Here is a 21,738-nt window from a genome sequence, read left to right as displayed (position 1 = left end):
TAGTGATATCTCCTCACTGATATAATCCAGGCCAAAATCAAACAGAGAAAAGCAGAAATATCTCCATCTCTGAAGAAGTGTAAATAATAAGGTCACAATCATGTAAATCCTAACATTCTAGAAAATGTTACCTGCTGTCATCACGAAGGTCTTAAACATTTCCCTTCCATTCTGTGATTCACTCATCCTAAAAACTTTCAGGTTTTTAGAGCTTACTCTAAAACAAAGATTTCCATAAATAAATTTAAAAATAAAATTTGTAACAAAAAAGCCATGAGGAAAATACAGAAAGCAAACAGCAAAGAGGTTAAGTGTAAGCTAAACCATGCTGGTGTCTGCATCACACTGAGGGGGCTGTGGCCTCACATGGGGGCAGGGCCCACCGCACGCCGCGCACGGAGACACAGCTGAGGAGGAGCAGCAGGTGCCATGGGAGAGCAGGCATCACTGTGGCAGGGCTGGCCTGTAGGGCCCCAGGCTAGATGGTTTTACACTATTAAAGGGGTGTGTAAAGAAAAAAACAGTGGAACATACCAGGCAGTGACCTAAAATATTCACTATCTGTCCCTTTTCAGAAAAAGTTGGCCAACCCTTGAGGATAACAATAGTAAATTACATTTTAAGAGATCTAACATGAAACAAAGACAGACATTTCATAGCAATAAAGAGCCAGTACACTAAGAAGAAATAAAAGTTATAAACATACACGCTCCTAACAAAAGAGTACCCCCAAAAATACACGAAGGAAAACTGAGACATAAAAGAAGACATGAACATTTTAACAGCAGCTAGAGATTTTAACAGCTGAAAGATTCGTCTAACACCCTGTGCGATGTCATGATTTGCATGAAATACGTATCTGGCCGTTCAGATGACTGAACACTTCTCAGAAGCACCTGGTCTCGATCTGCTGCTCCTGAAAATGGCTGGGAGCCACATAGGCAATGGGCGCCCCATTATTAGTGACTCTGGGGGCCCTGCCCAAGGGCAGGGCGAGGTGCCGGGAAGCCCAACCACATGGCTAGAGGGTGGGCACTCCCACAGCCCCCAGCCTCCCGAGGTGGAGCAGGGAGGGTGGCTGGAGGCTGAGGCAGCTGGCGGCCATCAGCAGGCCGATCGTGGCTGTGCAGCGAAGCCCTCACAGAAGCCCATACATAGCAGCGTTCTGCCCTTTGGCGTCCTGCTTTTGTCCAAGAGCTTCCACACTCAGGCACCAGAATGCTTCCATGTGCCACCAAGCCAGGCCCGTGCCCCACAGGGGCAGGAGCTCCTTTAATGAGGCTCGCCCTGTGTGCCTCTCCATCTGGCCCGACGTGCACCCTTTGCAGTATCCCTTGCTGACCTGCTAAACCCAAGTCCTTCCCGAGCTCCATGAGCTGCTCCACAAATGACTCAAACCCAAGGAGGTCGTGGGAACCTCTGGTCTGTAGCTGGTCAGTCAGAAGCACAGGAGGCAGCCTGGGCTCAAGACTGGCATCTGGATGGAGGAGCAGTTTTACAGAACGGAGCCCTTTACGGGAGAACCTGGTGCTGTCTCCCGGCAGACAGAGTCAGGACTGAGCCGAGTTCTTGGACACCTGCTGGTGTTTGAGAATTGCTTGGTGCCGTGCGTGGAAGGACCGCCCCCCTCCACCCATCCAAACACACACGCAATGGAACTGAGCCAGGGGACCATAGGTGATATATTTGCAATTTTGGTTTTAAATATCCTGTTGACCAATAAGCTGATGAAATAGGCAAACCAACTGATTCCTCCAGGTTCAGTTTACAGGATCTTTGACCTTAATTACAAGTTTGCAGTTAAGCTTCAAATGTCAGAAACTTGCATAACTCTCAGGATGAGTCCCAACAAGGAAACCAAGAGAGGCCTGCTGGCAGGTGGACAGCACCAGCTTGAGTGGCAGAGACGCTCCCGCTGCCCCTGCTCCCAGAGCCCAGCCTGGACAGTGCGACTGGACGTCCCCATGGCAGCAGTCCACAGAGACAAGGCCTGTTCCCAGCAGAAGCTGAAACACATTCCCCAGCAAATCAGAAAGAACTTAGGGCAAGTACTACTCACCCTAAAGTGGGGATTCTGGACATACAACCTGAGGAGGCTGCTCACACCCATGGGCATTTACTGTCCACACCGGGAGCCACACCATGCCTCTCCAAGCAGCACCTCACCTTCCCAGAGGCACCGACACAGTGGACAGCTCTCGCCCTGCTCTGCACTACACAGCCTCCCCTTAAAGAGATTCACCTTACAGCCCAGAGAACACTATGATACCTGGAAACTGCTGCATAGTTAGGGAAGCCAGCAAAGCCTGCTCAGCTTCCAGAAGATATGGTGTCAACCGACGGATGCAGAGCACAAGAGTTTGGGTGGGAGCAGTGCCCTGAGGGGACAGGCAGCCTGACCTGCACCCTCGAGAGCATCGTGTGGGGGCACTGCCACGCTCGGCAGGCAGGATGCAGGCTAGGAGCCAACATGCCAGGAGTGAGGACTGGGGCTTACATTACTTCTCAGAAGTTATTTAAAGTAGGAAATCTACAATGAGAAAATATACTCACGGTAACATGCTCAATTTAATCTCTTCTTCGGGGACAAAAATACGAAATCTCATTTCACAGACAAGCTAAGAAAATACATTGCTAATTAGACAAACATGAAAGCCCGAAACCTACCCATCCCAGTGGTTGATCTTCATGGTCACCAGGTGGTCTATCATTGGCTGCGTGTACTCAGGAAAACCAGCAATAAACGTGCTGAAAAAGACAACATCGGGAGAGCGTGAGGGTGCGGGTGGGGGCTCGCACACGGGGAGAGATTGTGAGACGGTGGCACGCTTTCAGAACCACCCGGCAGGTTCTGATAAAGGCGGAAGCGCAGAAATTCCCTTGTAAGTAGGCGCCTAAGAGAAATGAAGAAAAATGCCCACATTAGAACTTCTAAGTGTTCACAGCAGCTTTATTCACCAGAGCCAAAGCTCGAAATGACCTTTCTGCAGCAGGTGAGCTACCAGGTGACCTGCCAGAGCCACAGGACGGCTCAGAAGGGAACAAGCCAGTGACACACGGCGCCTCGAGGCCTCATGCCACATGCAAAAAGCCTGACACAGGGCACACACTTGGTGATGCGTCTGTGTGAGTCTATGAAAGGCACCGGCCATCTGCGGCAGTGGGCAGGGCAGTCCCTGGCCCCGAGGCAGTGGGCCTCCGCATCTCGATGAGGACGCTGGGCCGTCCTGCTGAACTACACCTAATCCAGGGACAGCGGGTGGACTGTAAATTACACCTTTAAAAAAAAGTCACATCTCTTGAAAATGCCATGAGTGAATTTTTTTAAATGACCTCCAGGTAGGACAGGCCTTTCTAATTATGACTCAAAACCCAGGAGCCATGAGAGGACTGGCACATTCAGACACATAACCAAGAAGAAAAAAGTCTGCCAGGGGAAACACAACATAAACAAGGTCGAAAGACAGCTGTTTTCACAAACAGGAGACTTCTTTAAAATAAAGGAGTTCTTTTAAATCAGTAAGAAAATAGCACTACCCAGTAGGAAAAATATCAGACAGGTCACAGAAAACAGTTCCAGCAGGTGGGGGGCCCTCCAGCCTCAGTCCCACGGGGAGTGGAGAGAAAACCTCTGCCCTCCGAGGCTGCCCAAGCTACGGGTTTGCAGCCACTGCTGGAGGCACTGGGAGCGCCTGGCACAACACTTGGCCAGCCTCTCTGCACAGCCACAGCGTAGTCCAGGAAACGGACAGTGCACAGGCCTTTTGCACAGCTGCTCCGCTCTGGTGGCCTATCGGGTGTGGCTACAAGGTGGGAAATGCCAGACCCCAACACATGCTTCACACTGTTGTGACCACAGGACACTCTGCACCTGCACACAGGCAAGAAGCACGAGCACTGTGTGCCACGTGAAGCACGTAACACATATGTTCTGACATGGAGCCTACACAGAGCTGCCTCCGCTTCTTGCAGCCAAACGCCACTGTGTGACCGACCACGGTGCTGAGCACTTACACTGCCCTGCCTCATGCTGTGCGTGCCACCACTGGCATGGACAGTAGGGAGGCCAGCAGGCCACACGCACAGGAGTCACGTCTCCAGGGAAGAAGGGGAGTGATGACAGAGGGCCCCTGGGAGCCAGGTGAGCCAGGCTAGGTTCCCAAGCATCGCCTGCACCTTCTGAATCCCACCCCACACACACAGGCACCAACTCCACTCCACACCTCTAAAGCACCCAATTCTTACACACTGCCTGAAACTGCCACGTCATCAGCACAACCCTGCCACAGACTTAGTATCATCCACATGTATTGCACAGCAGCTGAGACACAAAGCAACTGAAGATAGCCAAGGGGGAAAACCTGATTTCACATATCCTGGGGGAGCACAACTGCAAGTGTACATGGGGTCAGGAAGGGCACATGTGGGTAAATGTACACACATGTGTACACAGGTGACCAGGGGTACTAGGCACACACAGGTGCATACAAGGGGTGAGCACGGGCGCATGTGGGCACACATGCATACATGGGGAGAGCAGGGGTGCATGGGCACAGGTGCTACGTGGTTTGATTTTGGGGGAGTCAGGGCAGTGATGGGTGGGTCTGGACAGGAAAGGACGTGCAGTGGAGGCCTTGCGTAGGTGGGCTGAGTGCCCCGCCCCTCCCCTGCTGAGGCGACGACTGCACAGGGGCAGGTCAGAGCAGCAGGTCGGGGAGGGGGAAGCTGCCGGTACGGGGCCAGGACATGATTCCCAGTCCTGCATCACCAAGGGCCCCAGGCCGGCACCCAGAGCCACCCAGACCCTAGGGAAGCGGGCAGAGAAACCACCTTCAAGAGGAGAAGCTGTCTGGGGAAGGGTGGTAGATTCTCCACATAAAATACACATTCAAATATTGAGGAGACAGAAGGAACACCGGAAAGAGCTGGTAAGGCAGAGGCCTTTACCTGCTGGGAAAAAGATGGAAAGGGTGCCAAAAATACAAATGGTACATTGGGTCAAAAATTCTTTTTGGGAAAGAGGCCAAATGCTATATATGTACTTTTAAATCTGCCTATGCTGGTTATGGGGAAACGCTGATTTCTGCCCAGCCTTGGACATACAATGGTCAGTAATCACATTTCTTCTCCCAACTCAAGGCAAGTAAATCACTTCACAAAACCTGCCCTTTATGTGGCGGTGTCACAAGGGGTTAATAACATACAAGTGCAGCGACCCCCAGTAAGTAAAGATCTGGTGTGACTTCTGCAAAGTACAGTTAGGGATACTAAATATTTACACCTTGACATGACTTCTTCCTCATCCCAGTAACAGCCTGGAGATGACTGCAGATGGGAAACACTATTACTGAAACAGAAAACGGCAGCCACTTCTAATCCAAGCTTTCATTCTGAGAAATTCAATGTGCTCTGACATCCCACAGAAGAGCTGCTGCACAGAAGGCAGTGCGGTTCTGGCCTATGGCTGTTCTCCAAGCAAGACCACACCCCCAAGAGGAACAGCACCAATAAAACAGGGCAGCTCAAGAAAAAATGATTCGCAGAGAAAGTGTTCGAGCCCAATTCGCAAGCTTGAAACCATTCACCGCCCCCTTAAAAATGGAGCAAGCCCCCCCACCATCAGACCCCACTCTGCCAGGCCGCCCCTGCTCCTGGCCTTCTCGCCAGCCTGCACGTCCCCGCATGCTACAGAAGCGGAACTGGGCCGCACTCTACCTGACAGCGTCAGACTCGAGTCTGGCTAACAGTCCTAGTTCATTTTTAACTTTTCACACCTAAGTTATATGTATTCTTAGTGGACCTTCCAGGATGTAGAAAGAAAATGGTGGAAACTGATTTTTGACATCTAAGCCAAAGAGAATGTTATATTCTGTGATGAATATTAAAAACTTACCTTATAACCAGGAAACAGTTAGATCTGTTACCAACAGCAAAATAGTCCGCTGCGGTCAGGACCTCGATTCCATGAGGGAAAGAGCCCTGAAGAAAAGGCAGGGGGAGATGGACATGATCTGGGTGACTGGAGCCGTTACCAGAAGTTCACTGGTCACACTCACACACACTCATATTCAGAAGGAAGAGTCATGACACAAATGGGCAGCTGAAACCACGTGCTACTTACATTGCTCACACAGGACTTTCACCAGGCCACCCTGACCACCCGCCCGGGCTGCACACTGCACCAAAAGCATTTGAACCAACTTTAAATGTTTTAAGAGACCTTTTTCCAACCACACACCATAAAAAGACACCAGGTTTCACCAGTATTAAAGCTGCCAGTTGGGTTCAGCCTGTGCCCTGTGTAAGCAGGAGCCCAGCACCCACCATGAGGACCGCGCCTGGCCCATGAGACACGTGCAACAAATGCCCATTGGCCAGCTGACAGGACAGCTGCTGGGAGGCACTGCATGGGGGCTCGATAGTCAACACCCAGAGCAGGTGCAGAAATGGGGAGTTGGGGAAGGGCAGCCCACCTCCGGACCCTCTCCCAGCTGAGGCGGCCCCAAAGTTTGCAAGCTATTATCCACATTTCTCTGGTAAGACTATTAGACAACTGGGAACAAAACGGTTTTCTAAAAATATATAAATGACAAACTTCCAACGAGGGAGTGAGAGCCTTACGGCCATCAACCATTCAGGAGATGTCAGAAAGGCCTCAGGGTCGGGGCACAGTGATGCTGGCTGGCACCAGGATGGGCTGTGGGTGGCGCTTCCGGGGGCTGGCTCCCGCCCACATGTGGGACCTGCAGCAGTTGCCTCCCTGTCCCTGTGAAGCCGCGTCCTCCTTCCACCCGCCTCTAGCAGCCGAAGGCAACCGCTGAACTCAGTGGCCCTCGGCAGCACATACAGTGCTGATTTCTGGTGTTTGTGTGTAAAATTACTTAAATGTTCAGGTGTCCCGTAAAACACACTACTGATTATTTAAAACGTGCGCCAATACTCACCTGAGTCACATTTGTAAATGAATTGTGACCAGAAGTCACTGGGTTAAGTATTAGCTTATTCTGGTAAATTCTTTACCCACAACTAAGTGCAGAAAAATACTAGGCTTGTAGCTTTGAATATTTCTACTGCTAACTCCACAGGAAGCTTTAGGCATGAAGATTCTTAAAAGTGACCATACCTGTCTTCCCACATTCTCCTGGAAAGCAGCCTAAGGGACAGAGAGAACACACGGCGTAAGCAAGGTCTGCACGTTGTGGGACATCAGGAGATGAACTCAGAACAAACCCGTACAGCACAAGCAGCCCACAGCTTCATCTCTTAAATAAAAGCCCTCATTGTTGGCTGACCAGAGCCTCAAGGCTGTTTGTCATTCTGTTCTCCTGTCCTAGTGCTTTTTAAAACCACAGTTTAAGAATCTGAGTTTATAAAGTCAGACACCTCCTGCACAGTGGCCTCCAGCTGCCGATGCCCATCTGAGGCCCCAGACAGGAAAAGGGGAAGAGAGCCGAATCATCAGTTAGAGAAAGCCCAACACCCAGATCGTCTTCCTGGGATCGCTGTGACACGACACAGCTCAGGGGCTGGCACACACGTGGGTGGCGCAGTCTCCTCCTGCGACCTTCCCCAGGGGCCACTCGGCCAACCGCCAAATCTCGAACACAGGCCCAAGAAGGACCACTCACGGGTCAGAACAGAAAGGGCTGGCGACCTTCCTCAGAATGCCGCCTCACCACCCAGCCCTTCCTCGTCCTCCGCCTTCACCCTGCCCTGTGGAGACAGCCAGGCAGACAGGCCGTGTGAGTGGCGACAACTGCTGGGCCTGTGTGCAGCCACAGCCGACAGCTGCCAACACAGCCCGCACCGGGGTGTGTGCCAGGAGCTTTCTGGGAGTAAGGTCAGCACGGTCATGACCCCCACGGATTTTGTTTCAGGTATGATGTCATCATTTACCTGCAGGCACTGGGAGGAGTGTGCACCGGTGGGCAAAAGGAAATCAAGAAAACTGAAACCCAGAGAACCCCAGGGTCTGTGTTCCTGACCCCACAGTGTTTAACTGCATGTCCACCATATCTGGCAGAAAACCAGAAATGCAGGCTGTGCCCAGGACCACGATCTTGGTGGCCAGGGCCAGGGGTGGGCACAGCAGAGGCATTTCACTGGTGACTTGGAGCAGCTGTGAGACTGGGAGGAGGGACACTTGAATTTTGCTGTATACTGTTTTGTACCTTGTGCAAAAAATTCATTAAAGAAAAAAACAAAAATGAAACCAACCAAAAGGCAACAGGAAAAAGACACCAGCTTATGAGACACATGGTCCTCAGGAACACACTTACTATTCTCATGACATCAAAGAGATAAACAGTAACAAGAGATCTAGGCGCATAAGCCTTGGAACAGGCAAACAGTCCTGGAAAGGGAGAAGACGTGGGAGGCTACTGGGCAGCTGCAGGGACCACGGCACAGTCACGGCACCGATGGCGACAACAGGAGAGAGCCCTGACATCTAGGGCTCGGTGATGAGGTCTCAGCCTTTGACACCAAAACATGATCCATGAAAGAAAAGACTGATAAGCTGGGTCTCAACAGGACAAAATCTCTTGCTCTGGATGGAAAGACGGCCACAGGCTGGAGCGGAGCTGCACCTGACCTCCCACGGAAAGGACATCACACCCGGGGCAGCTGCAGACAGGCCATGAGACAGGCAAAAGACCCAAACAATTTGCCAGAGGACAGACAGGTGGCACACACCACCATCCCAGCCAGGAGAGATGCAAGCTAAACCACGCTGAGGTGGCACCACACACCTCAGGACACTTAACACAGAAACAGGGACAGCTCCCAGTGCTGGGGGCCTCCAGTCAACGGGGCCCAATGGCTGCCGGGGGACAAAGCAGCCCCCTGGGGAAGGCATAGCACTCACTTCCTTTCAGAGGCAGGCACCAACTCTGTGGACCCACAGACGCACTCCCGGCACTTCCCAGAGATACAGAAATTTTGTTCCCACAAAATCCCGTATGAGGATGCTCACAGCAGCATAATCCCTAATTGTCCCAAACCGGAAACCACCTGGAGCCCTTAACACACAAGCGGTTCAGCCAGCAGCAGCGTGACAACCAGGAGAAGGCAGGGGCGTCAGGGGATGCAGGTCCCCAGGGCGTGAAATACAACAAAATGCAAGGGTTCCCTATGTGGCCCCGCAGGCCGTCAAGGAACCAGGGTGTACAGCACCCTGCCTGTGTCTTGGGCTCACCCCTTGCCCCAGACCCAGGAAAACGAGCCCACAGAGCTTAAAAAAAGAGAACTGGGCGGTTCCTCTGTCCCGAGGAGCCTAGGGGTGGTGAGCTGTCCTAACTGCTGCTGCTTCCCGCACGGGGGCACACCGCACACTCCCGTACTGCTCATTAAGGGCACCGCCACTTGCTGGAGGGCCCAACGCTTCCCTGCCCAGAACCAGAGGGCCAGCCACATGCTCACAGGCAGGCGCCGAGGCCCCGTGTGCCGGCACATATGAGTGTGGGAGGCAGAGGAGCAAGCGGGAGGGCCGGGGTCCCAGGCTGGGAACCACCCAGAATCCTCCTCTCAGTGCCGCACGATGTGACAGACAGAACACGCAGCAGCAGACAGGCCCACCGCGCCGCAGCTGCAACTGGGCAACTCAGATGAAATGGAGAGATTCCTCCACCAGAGGAAAGAGGAAAGCTGAGCAGATCCCCAGCAAGTGAAGAAACTGAGCAATTCAACTATTTCTAAAGAAACAGAAACCAGAACGGGTGCACGGGGCTCTCCGGCAACTTCTACCAAACAGTTAAAACAGAAAGGTCCATCACTTAGGACTCCTTCCAGGAGCCCAGCTCTGCCCACGGAACCAGATCTCCCTTGTTCTGAGCTGAAGAGAAACAACACACCAGTGAGAACCACAGACTAGCATCCCTTATGGAAACACTCAACTTTCTCTGGCAAACCAGATCCCGCTGCACACACAGAAGGGCCACCCCATGGCAAACGGGGATCAGCGGCTTCCTCCCTGAAGGCCAATCACTGCGATACTGTCTCAGAACATAGCCAAAAACCACACAGCCACCTCAAACTCTGACAATGATCACTCCACTTCCCAAAAACCAGCAGATATCCTCAACCTGCTGAAGGGCATCTACCAAACACCTAACGCCAATGCCATCCAGAGTGGCGACAGGAGGGGCGCGTTCCCCAGGACGTCTACTCCAACACGGCCCTGCAGTGGCCTCCAGCCCCTTTTATCAGCACAACCAGGCACCAAGACCCAGAGGAAAATGCAAGCTCTTATTTATTCATGGATGACAAGACCCTGCCTGTCGAGACGGCGAGGAACATCCCACCCCAGGCCTGCCACTCAAGGTCAAACCAGCAGCCACGGCAAAGCGAAGGCTCCCACTCTCTACATCTCCCTAATGGACCCAAAGGCCACAGCCCTACACAGCCTCAGAGGGACCGGCCGAGGGCATCTGCAGGGAGGGCCCAGGACCTGGGTCCATATCCCACAGGCCAACAAGTGGGGCTGGGCACTGGAAAGCGTAGGGGGTGAGCTGACTCAGCCTGGGACACAGAAGCCATGGCCAGACGAGACTGGGCAGACTGAGAGCATGGGGCTCCCTCTGCAGGAAGTTCTGCACAAGCAGGGGGAAACCCCTGCAGCTGGCGCTGTGGAAGTTCCCCATCCCGTGCTCTGGTGCACCTCGCCTAGACAGCCAAGCCACTACCTGCCACCTGCCCTCTGCCACCTGAGCCAGGTCCTGCCCAAGCCACCACCTGCACTGCCACCCTCACCGCTAAGTATGGGCCCTGAGTGTGACCCTAGTGATGCCCACACGTGAGCTCATGGCGGCCTGGCTGTCCACGGGGCAGACGCGCCCCCAGCGTGATGCAGGCTCTGCCAGCGCGCGTTCAGGAAGCGTGGGGGTCCGAGTGCAGCAGTGAGCTACCAGAAGCCCCCAGCAAACAGCGATGCGCCAGAACCCTGACTTTGAGGCGCGCCTGCCCATGACCTCGTTGGAGCCTCACGCACGCTTCTGCAAAGCCCGCTGCCTCACAGAAGCGCTACGCCAAGTGCGCATCAGCAGGGGCCACACAGCCGTGCCACCAGGGTCTGCGCAGACCACACTCTCATCTGCCTCGCAAGCTCCCACTGCCGCACCTGGACCCGGGGCCCTGTTGGGCACAGCTGCTTCCCTCACCCGCTACCACCAAACCCATAGACACGCACCCACTCTCCTGCCGACACCGACACCTGCTTCCAGCCTCCATAGCTGGGGCAGAGCGCTCCCTCCCCAGCAAGGCCCTCTCCATCTCCACACCTGCCTGCCTGGCCAGGAGGGGCTTGGTCACTTCCGAGACAAGGAAGCCTGCTGCCCCGCAGGGGCGCGGGGAAAGGGAGGGTGGCTGGGGCCTTCAACCCGACACTTCCGGGCACTCTCTCCATCCTCTCGGGCCCACCACCCACACACTGTATTCTGTCCCACCAAATGAAATCCACCACACCCCCTTTCTGACGGCACTGCAGGCTCACAGGAAACGCGCCCCTGCTCCCAGCGCGCAGCTGCCTGGGCTTGGCGTAGCGCCCCTCACTCTCCAGCTGACCCTGGCTGACCCTTGCTATGCGGACACCACAGCCTCCCAGCAGAGTGGTCACAGCCCAGGGCCCAGCCACCCCAGTAACAAAGGAAACAAGCAGGGACACTCACAGAGGCCGCTCTTCTGCAGTTCACGCTTCGGTCAAACACCGCTGCAATCACCAGCGTGCTGAGAAAAGATGAAGAGGGCGAATCAGGGGGTGCCCAAGGCACAGACCCTTCCCACGTGGCGGGGGGCCTGCCTCGCGTTTGCTCCCCAGGGCTCCTCGCCTACAGAAGCCCACGCGAGCCTACAGCACATGGTAGCAAACAGCTCATTAGGGTTTGGGGGGAGGAGGGCCAGCCTGACCCCAAGGAGGGCCACACCAGGGTGCACCTTAGGGGCCGGAAGTCACAGGGCAGGAGACAGGCAGGGCAGAGGCTGCTCCAGGGCAGGCCCACGCCTCACCGCAGGCAATGGGCACAGGCAGGGGTGCGGGCCGTCAGAGCCGAGGCCTGCAAGGGCGACACCCAGCACCTTCAGAACTGGCCAGCCAAGTCACTCAGTGACACGCCAAGTCCTGCAGACTTGGCACAACTTGGCTGTGACCCTGAGGCCATGGCCACGCAGAAGGAAGGGCGGATCCCGGTTCACCAGGCTTCATTTAAATCTCTCTTCATGAGAGCATCACACTTCACCTTCTGATAAACCTGAATGCACGGCCTTGGTAACAACAGAAAACAGGACTTGGGGCAGGCATGGGTGCAGTGCCGATTCTAAACATGACTTGAGAAGCTACGTCCGTATCAGCCACAGAGGAAACATTGTAAAACAAAAAGGTGCTTCAGACACAGAGGTCACCTCAAAGGGACAGTGCCTGCCCCATTCCCTGCTACCGACGGCAGGGCCTCACGCTGCCCCCACATCTCCAGCCTCCTCCCCACAGAGCCTCAGGAGTCCCCTTGGCACACCCACACCACCTTCCAGTTCTTCTGCCCAGTGCCACCTTCCTGAGTCCCACCAGTCCCTCCGGCCACACCATATCTGTCCGCACCCTGTGGGTGGGAACCCGTGGGTGGGCTCCTTCCCCCTGGAGGGCTAGGCCTGCAGGTGCAGTCAGGCCTCCCGAGAGCAGGCTACCAACAGCTGGACCCTGGAGGTGCCGTACTGCCCCAGGGCCTGGTGAAATGGAAGGGAAGCCACGTGACACGGACTCACCTGGCCCAGCTGTGCAGGAGGAGCCGGTGCCATGAACCCACATGGGGCAACCGCTAGAGGCTGGAAGGGCAGTAGGACCCTCCCCAAGAGCCCTGAAGGAACCGGCCCTGCCGACCCCATGGCTCAGCCTAGAACCTGTCAGACTAGTGACCTCCCCCAAAACAGCAATTCACCGAAAGCAGATAAGCTTAAATGGGTGCTGCCAAGCAAAAGACGCCAGCATCTAGTCTATATGTTGTGTGTTTCTATTCACAAGACATCTAGAAGTGGCAAAACCATAGGGACCAAACACAGACAGGTGGTGGCCAGGGCTGGGCAACCTCGAAGGGTCGGGGGCTGAGGAGAGGTGTGGTAACGGAGCCCGTCTGGCAGCCCTGTGCTGGGGGCCCACCCTGCATGGCCCACTGCACCTGACCAGGGTGACAGTCACAGCACGCAGCTCTAAGGGAGCATGGGCCGGATGCCTGGGGGCCTTGCCTGAGTTACACAGCAGGCCACACCCGGTGACGTGGGAAGCTGGTGGGGGCACACTCACTGGAGCTCTCCCTGAGCAGGGCATGCTCCTCACAAGCGTGTGGGTGAGCAAGGCTGACGCCACCGCACGCGGGTGCAGAGCAGATGATGACCACATGGGGTGGGTGGGCCAGGCCGCAGGTGCTAGGCAGCCGAGCACGGGGTACAGGAGCACGTCTGCTAAGACAAACACACACTCCTGCCTCCAGAGCAAGGGGGAAAGAGCCTGGAGCCCCTGCTGGGCTAGAAAGCAAGAGTGTTCAAAACAGGAGCACAGCCCCGCTGAAAGGACACTGATGCCAACCTGCAGCAGCTCCAAGACAAGCCATCGGAGCAACAAGATAAACCCCAGAATCAGATGACAGCCCCAAGGACAGAGGACATGCCCCTGAGGGCAAACAGACAAAACGCAGTTCCATAAGCAGGGGTAGGGAGGGGGGCCAAGCCCACACGGTGCTGGCCGCCCAGGGTGGTGGACGGAGGAGAGGACAAAGTAGTCACAGAGCCCAAAGCATCCCCAGCAGTAACCTCACAGACCCCACCTCAGCCACCCCTGTTCCCTCAGGGGAGCACCCACAGGCGCCGGTGCTCCCAGGCCACACATCGCTCTGCTCGGGTTGGTACAGAAGATGAGCTGGTGGAGGGCTCCAGGGAAGGCGCCTGGTTATTTCTGAACTTCTGAGAATGATTCAAAATGATTGGATTTTTTTAAAAAGCAACCACATATCTCAAGACTTCAGGAGCTCCGGTGTGAGTGTCTGGGCTGCTCTGTCACATCTTTACCAGCTGAAGCTCAAAGTAATTTCTTGAGCAAGACTCCAACAACAGAAAGTCACTCCCTTCTGCTCTCTGAATGTCTCATTATGTCACAAACTGCAGCCAAGTGTGACTGCTTTTAAATACCAGGCTTTTAAAACTAAAGGACCATCATCTTTAGCAAAAATGTTTTAAGAATGCCTCTACTTCAACCTCATTATGGCTTCTGTTAATAAAATCTTAGACATCATTAAACAGACACACATTGTGACTTTTAATAACCACAAGCCACAGAACCACAGTTCTTCAAAAACCTTGCATTTTATTCTGAGTGTATTCTCAGAATCAGTGGAAAAAGAAGTGTTGTGTTTACACAGTAATAAGGCCCCTCTTCTCATCCCTAGATCACTGTCCTAGGGAGAGATTAACAGGAAGTTCTGCTCTCCTCTAGCATCTGACACAAGAAACGTCCGTGCGCCTTTACTGGCTCTGAGGACCGCCAGCGCTACCAGGAGCTCGTGTCGACACACAATTCTTGAAACTTCCTGTTGAGGTTTGTCCTAAATTACGATTTTTAAATTATGGAACACTACTAATGAGGAGAGAAGGGAACACAGAGGAGATGCTGGACGTCGCTGCTGTCCCAAGCTGGTGCTCACGGGATGCCAAGGGCCATCTAAGCAGCCCTTCTAAGGCACCACACCAGGCGCGGGCCGCCAACCCTGCCGCCTGCCTGCGGACGCTCTGGCCCCACCCAGGCAGGCTGAGCCCAACCTCGGCCAAGCTTCCCTCAGCGTGGCCAAGGCCACCAAGGAAAGTCACCAGTTCTGCTCTGTACCAGGCGCCGGCCAGTGTGGCCACCAGGAGCCACGTCTGGCCCAAGCTGAGCCTACTCTGTGGGCCTGAGGAGTTCAGAGGGACAGACACCAAGCCCCAGCCTCCAGGTTTCCATCGCGACAAAGCCGAAACACGGCAAAGGACAGGCTGCAGCTTCGCACCCCACTCGTGTGGGTGCCATTCCCCTGTCCCACCTCCCGAAGGCGGCAGCTGGCATCCACAGGGAGGGGCTCTCTGTTCATGTCCCTCTCCCACCGGAGGGCCCACGCTCACCTGGGGTACGTCCTCTGGAGCCCCAGCACCTCTAGCAGAGGCCTCCGGCCTCAGAGGCTTACACAGCACAGGACAGAGCCCTCAGGGCCCTCTGCTTCTGAGTGACAGCAGGAGCTGCAGGCGGTCCACGTCTGCTGCAAGACTCCCACACCCTTGACCTGGGGCACCTCTGTCATGGGAAGCAGCCCCTCAGAGAGGTGGCTGTCCCAAGCCAGGATCTGGGGGACGGTGCAGCTGCAGCCTGAGGCCCGGCCTGGCAGCGATCGGGGCAGCTTGTATGGCTTAAAACGCATTTCACCCAGTTTACCTAACTTCACAGATGTAGGACAAATATAAACAGTGCCTCTGAAAAACACTGCTTTTAACCAAGTACAGACTCCAGTTAATTCATCAAACTGTGTATGCACCCATGAATAGAACAGGTTTTCAATATTGTTTTCATTTGGACTAAATTTTTAAAACTACTCTAATGTCACTTTCAGAACAAAACTGGCTTGTCTAGAAATACTAGCATGTTTCAAATAACTACAGGCTGTAATAACACTGGTTCAGTGTGACCAGGACAGCTCCTGCGGCCCGGAGTCCTGGGCCAGACAAGGCTGCGTGCTGTCACCCACTCCCCTTCAGGCTCAGACGCCATGCGGACGCAAGGCACACCCACATGTCTCAGGCCGCCCCGCCTTTCTCTCACTGCAGGAGCTTGTGGGGAACCTCACCAGGACTTACCAGCACAGAGGAAAGGTTGTGTCAAACACGGAGGGACTTTCTTGTCCATGATGGGGGGGGGAGCCCGCGTGTCCCAGCCTGCCCCTAGCTCCAGGCGCCTGGTACTCAGCAGGCACTGCAAAGGGCAGATCTCACCCCAAACTCAATTACTGTTCATTTGTATTTCACAGCAATAAAAAGCAAAGTATACTGTTTGCACAGTGTTCTTGTCATTCTGAAGTAAAAAAAAATCTAAATATCTAATAATTTATTACCCATCCACATAGTATGAAAGTTGCAAATCACATTGTTTTTTTATAAAATGTGAGACTGCCCATGGCTGAAACTTCCTTCCCTAAAAAATGAGAATCAAAGCTCATACCCGCTGACACAGCAGTAAAATCCAGGTAAGTGCCTGTAAGTCAAAAGAGCCACAAGGAGGCTGAGTGGAGCTTATCAGGTGGGCAGATGAGGACAGTGTGGCCAGTAACTGCCACTGAACTTTTCTGGAAAAACAAAAGGGCTGTCTTCCCTCTGGAAGCCTGCCCTTAAGGAGGTTGAGTGAGAGCGGGACGTAGCTTTGAGCAATGCTTGCCATGTCCTGGTTTTTCAGGACAGTCTTGCCCTCGAGGAAGAGATCTGGGAGCCAGGCCCCAGGTGCCGCCCGCACGGAACGCTGCTCCCTGGGCCTGCTCTGCCAGGGTGGCTGGCACAGCCCGCACGGGAGGGGCCCTGCAGTGCTGATGTCAACAGGAGCTCGGCTTACAAAAGAGTTTCAGGTGAGGAAATCGCTACAAGGTGACAGCCAACACACATGCTGGCAACAACGCAATTCCTTTTGCTTTTTCTTGCAAATTGGCTTTTGTTTACTGGCAAGAAGGCATTTTCTAGATTCTGCACCATTTTAACTCCCTGGGTTTCACTGTGCCTAGATTACACCTGGCTTTTCAGGGAGCCCCATTTACTTTCCCACAGAATAATCATTGCATCTCTTAGTCTGTGTATAATGCTGAGGAAATACAGGTTTTCAAAACCAACCGATGCTGATTCAAAACAAGATCACACTTACCTAAATCTCACTTTCAGGTATTTATATAACAGGACCGGCACACGGTGCCCGGCGTGGGGGAAGGCAAGACCCTCCGCGCTCCCCGGGAAGGAGCAGCAGCCGGATGCGGAGCGGCTGCGCGCCTGGCCTGCCGCTGCACGGGCGCCCTCACTCAGCCCCATTCTGCCTCCTCCTCGCTGCCTGAGCAGTGCTTTTTAGTAGGCGTTTCTACTCCATTTACAGAATTACATTCTGGCCACAACTTTCTACATTTGCAGGACCCAATGAAGACCCTGCGAAAGTATAAAGATACCAAGATTCTATCATGTGCCAGGATAAATGGGCTCAAAAGCTGACAATTAAAATGTGGTCACTTATTACAAACCCAGGGAGGCAGGTCTCGAAGGACACACCCCAACCGATACTTCTGGGCAGGGAGGCGCACCTGCAGCGTCTGCAGGCCCCTGGCCCATGACTCAACCCCGCCGCCCTCTCCTCCCCCAGGAGGCCTGCTCCCCAGGAACCTGCCAAACTGGACTGAAGCCCTGCCGGGTGTGGCTCCAAAGGGCCCTGGCGGGTCTATCCTGGGATGGGCATGGGGAAAGGGGACACAAGGGGCCTTCGGGCAGAAACTCCCAGGCTAACAAGGAGAGATCAGCTGCACAGGAGGAGTCTCGGGGCCCGCTGCCAACTGGTGGCGTTAACAGTCACTTGAGCGCGCCCAGAGGTCAAGGAGCTTCAGTCTGGAAGCACACACAGAGCTCCTACAGCCGACTGGCCACTGTCACACACCTGTGCTCCGTCCCTCGTGTTAGTAAGTTTCTTAGAATAAGCTCCCAGCTCAGCAAGGTCAGCATGCTGAACACCCACCTCCATGACCCCACCCCCTTCCAGCAGAACCTGCAGGACCCTCACAGGACCCCGGGACCCTCTCGGCTAGTCGATCAGCAGTTCTTCCCTCCCACACGGGCCGTCGCTGGTCTCTTCGAAGTCCTGTCCTGTGAAGTGCCACACTGCAGGGAGCCAGTCTCATTGCCAGGACCTCTCCCTCCACAGGGCAGGCTTAGTGGCTCCAAACCTGTCCTTACTTGTCTGACCCTAGAGTGCAATGTGCCAGTGCCCATTCTGCCTCCATGGATGCCCCACTCAACCCCATGCTCTGACACACACTCCACAGAAAGGAGCTCACCTCCAAGCCCAGGCTGCTGTGTAGGCCTCCTGGCAGGCATGGGCCCAAAGGCCCATGGGGCACATGGCCTGCCCACACCTGGAATGCACAGAATCAAGCTGGGCACAGACTCATGCCTGAGCAATGCTAAGGCTGGACTCAGTTGATCAGCAGTTCTCTTCTCTCCACGTTGCAACGGGCCATGTGACCCTTGACGCTCATGTCCACAGATGCCCCACGCAGAGAACTATGAGTGGCAACCCCGCCCTCTGTGCCCACTCCGGACATGCAGGACACCTGCTCTCCAGGAGTCACAGCTTGCTCTGCTCCCATTTCCTTTGCAGCCTCAGCCCTCGGCCCTGCTGCTCCGCTTAGGCTGAGCCAAAGAGACCCCAGAGAGAGGGAGGCACAGATTCCTGCCAAGTCCATAGGTCTCAGGCAAACACTGAACTGAGAGGGCACATCTGGATTAATCTCATTCTGAACAGGAGCTACTATTTAAGGAGCCAGATCCCCTGGACACAGGGGCACTTCGCTGCATAGCGGGTTGTTGGGGCTGCTCAGAAGAAGCAGCACCCACTGAGGTGCAGAGCTGGGCCTGACTCAGCCCATCCACTGCAAGGTACCAGGCCTGCGCCCCCGGCTTCACCCCGAGGACACACCGTAGCACCGGACCATCCAGTCTTATAGTCTGGCTATGGCTAAAGCAAACAACACAGATAATGCACATTTCTGCTTTCACTGTCTAGCTGGAAGTCTCTGGAAGCAACTTCCAAAAAGTCACGGAGCAAGACAAGCAAGCAACAAGAAGCGTCTCCCCTGAAGCTGTACTTGAAACAAAGCTCATGTTTACAGAACCCTGGGGGAGCCCAGGCAAGTGGGGCACATGCAGACCCTGGTGGCCGGGCCCAGTGGCGTCAGCGAGGGAGGCGCAGAGCGCAGGAGTGGGTCCCTGATGGCCGGTCGCCTGGCCTCAGGCCGGCTGTCACCCACCACAGCACATCCCGGAGACCACAGACCTCCTGTTCCCCCACCCCTCCCGGGGATGGACAAGGCTACGAGGGCCAGACGTCTTCACGGCTTCCTCGAAAACACCTTATCTCCCTGAACAGGGGCGAATGCTCAGGCTCCTCCAGAGGCTTCACTTTGATGTTAAGAGTCAAGATGGAGACATACAGGCCTGGCCCACACTGCCCAGGCAGGGAACAGGCTGTGGCCCGCTCCTAGCCCAAGAGACAGCTGGGAAGATGAGCACTGGCAAGAAGAGAACCCATGGTCACCCCCAAGACCCTAGGAGCCCACTCCAGAGGAGCTCTGCCTGGCACACCTGGCCCCAGGAGTGAGGGCTTCCAGAATTTAAGGCCCACAGGGTCTCACACTCACATCTCGGGCAGAGGCTTCCACGGCCTGAGCAGGATCCTGAAACCCGTTTCCTAGTAGAGGTCAGGAAAGTGTTAGATGCCATGACTAACACAGACCCAGCCACCGTGCTCAGTGCCCCTCCTGTACTTAATGAGCAAGAAATGGAGATGTGAGCTCCTTCCCCAAGTCCAAGGAACTTACTTCAGTTCAAGAATCCAGTAACAAATAGGAGTACAAAAATTAGCTGAAAAATTCACCATACCGGGACACCATTTGTTTTGCACTTCTCGCAAACAAAAAACACCAGGTCCTAAAAGTGAGACAGATGCCCAGATGCTTCTGGCGGGGGCTCAGCTGGGCCACACGTCGAAAGCCCGAGGGAGCCAGGCCTGCTGCAGTCTGCACGGGGTGCTGGTCTCACTGCTGGCTCCAAGTTCTCTCACCAGGAAACTGGAGAAAATATGTTTTCTCCAACTTCACAAAGGTGTTCTACAGTGTTGACTTTCTCTTGAGACACTTGACAGTAAAGCTTGCTGGTCACAGTGATGAATACTCAAGAGCTAGCCCATGAAAACAACTAAATTAATGCTGGACAAAACCCAGCTCCCGACAACAGCAGCCACCACCCAAGGCCGCTTTCCAGGGTTCCGGGGCATTCCCAGGGACTTCCAAGGCGGAAGCCACAGTAGCCTATTTCCAGAATCCTCTCTCGGGAGAACACACAGATGCTTTGAAGCACAGCTCACCTGAGGGATTCATGGGGTCCCCACCCGTGTCACCTACTGTCTAGGCCACCGACCACCTTTATCTAAGGATCTGCTAACTGTCCTCCAGCCAAGGCCTCTAGAACATTCCTAACACTCTGGTTTGAGCTGCTTGCCCATAAAAAAGGAACTGTACTCCTGAGCTACTGCTTCTTTAAACATTATCCTTTAAAATTACACTGTCTGCTCACTAATGCCTATTTCCTGCATACCATTCATAGGAAAGGTCCCGTGCTGACTGCTCCGTGCACACTGGGGGGGTGAGGGGGGCAGCATCCCAGGGACGACGAGAAATGGATCCCATCCCACCATGATTCTGGCAGGCATTACCTCGAAATAGCGGTCACAAAGGGCTTCAGCTCTTGCGGCTCATAGGCACGCGCAAAGGCCCAGCACACGTAGCACGCAGCATCCCTGACGTTGGTGCCAACGCTGCAGGCGCCACGCTTCTCCTCGTAGGTCAGCGCCTTCAGGATCACCGCAACCACTGGGCACAGGAGACAGAGAGGTGAGGATGGGCCCTGCAGCAGCATGCACACTTAAAGCAGCAGCGACTGGAGGTTGTGGGAGAGCCCGCCTACATCTCAGCACCAGGCGGGCAGAGCTGCTGCTCGGACAGGACCTGGTCAGGAGGAGGCACCAGCTCACAGCAGTGAAATGCCCTCTACAAGCTCTCCCAAACCCTGTAAGGAAGTGAAGTTTCCGGAAATGCTGGTTACCGAAGGGACACTGCCACACGAGAGGCGAGTCGAAGAAAGAAGACCCTGCCAGGCTGCGAGGGGTCAGGGTGGGAGGAAGGAAGTGTCTGGGCTCCAGGATCCCAGGCCCCGTTCCGTGGTCAAGGGGGCCCTAAAAGACAGAGGGGCTTCTCAGTGCAGCCTGCTCGCAGCAGGGTGCCCTGCTCTCCCCCACCCTGCCTAGGGGTGCCTGCAGCCCTGGGGGCTCAGAATGGAGAATCCAGTGACAAAAAGATGAAGCCACAGACACTTCTGTGTTCATTTTCAGAATCATCTCGATGTGTGTAAACACCTAGAATATATGGAATAGTTAAGGTAATTTGCGGTTCTGGTTCCATTTGAAAATGTCTGAGCAATTTAACTTTGCACATGTGATTTCTGCTATACAGATATGACAGAATTTTAAGATATGTGGTAAGAGAATGTTTAAAAGCATTAAAACTGTACAGTTTATCTGTTAAATGTATTAGATTCATGTATTCCAAGTACTTGGGAAGCATTAGAGACATGTATGTAAATTACTTTAAAATAAAATGCATTACATTCATGCATAGGTTTAAAAAGTACAAGGTAACTTAATTTTATAAATAAACCAAACAACGTTTAAAAAGCCTCTTAGAATGACTATAATAGGAAAACAAAAACAGAATAGAAAAAAGTTTAAGAGAAAGTTTAATTTGCAATTCAAAGATGGAACCGTGACCTTTCTAAGTCACACGGAACGGAGCTCCCCGAGAGCCCCCGTGGGAAGCCCCAGCTAACGGAGGCTGCGCAGGCAACGGAAGCGCCGGGCGCTCTCAACAGCCCACGCCGTGCCGAGGCAGG

General features: G+C 54.3%; 1 protein-coding gene across 3 annotated transcripts in view; it reads right to left on the bottom strand.

Annotated features, from left to right (window-relative positions):
* Nucleotides 1–21,738, bottom strand: part of TBCD (tubulin folding cofactor D) — a 145,396-nt gene that overhangs the window by 39,976 nt on the left and 83,682 nt on the right. For all 3 annotated transcript variants that reach the window (XM_036910774.2, XM_057501898.1, XM_036910772.2), the window contains exons 14-18: nucleotides 20,507–20,663; nucleotides 11,664–11,721; nucleotides 7,124–7,153; nucleotides 5,894–5,979; nucleotides 2,668–2,748 (exon numbers count right to left, since the gene is read on the bottom strand). In XM_036910774.2, coding sequence (XP_036766669.2) covers nucleotides 2,668–2,748; nucleotides 5,894–5,979; nucleotides 7,124–7,153; nucleotides 11,664–11,721; nucleotides 20,507–20,663 — 412 coding nt within the window. The remainder of the gene's footprint in view (nucleotides 1–2,667; nucleotides 2,749–5,893; nucleotides 5,980–7,123; nucleotides 7,154–11,663; nucleotides 11,722–20,506; nucleotides 20,664–21,738) is intronic.

Source organism: Manis pentadactyla, chromosome 4 (assembly GCF_030020395.1).
Source record: "Manis pentadactyla isolate mManPen7 chromosome 4, mManPen7.hap1, whole genome shotgun sequence".
NCBI lineage: Eukaryota > Metazoa > Chordata > Mammalia > Pholidota > Manidae > Manis > Manis pentadactyla.
Note: the sequence above shows the minus strand (reverse complement) of the source record. Positions and strands in the feature narration are given on the sequence as shown.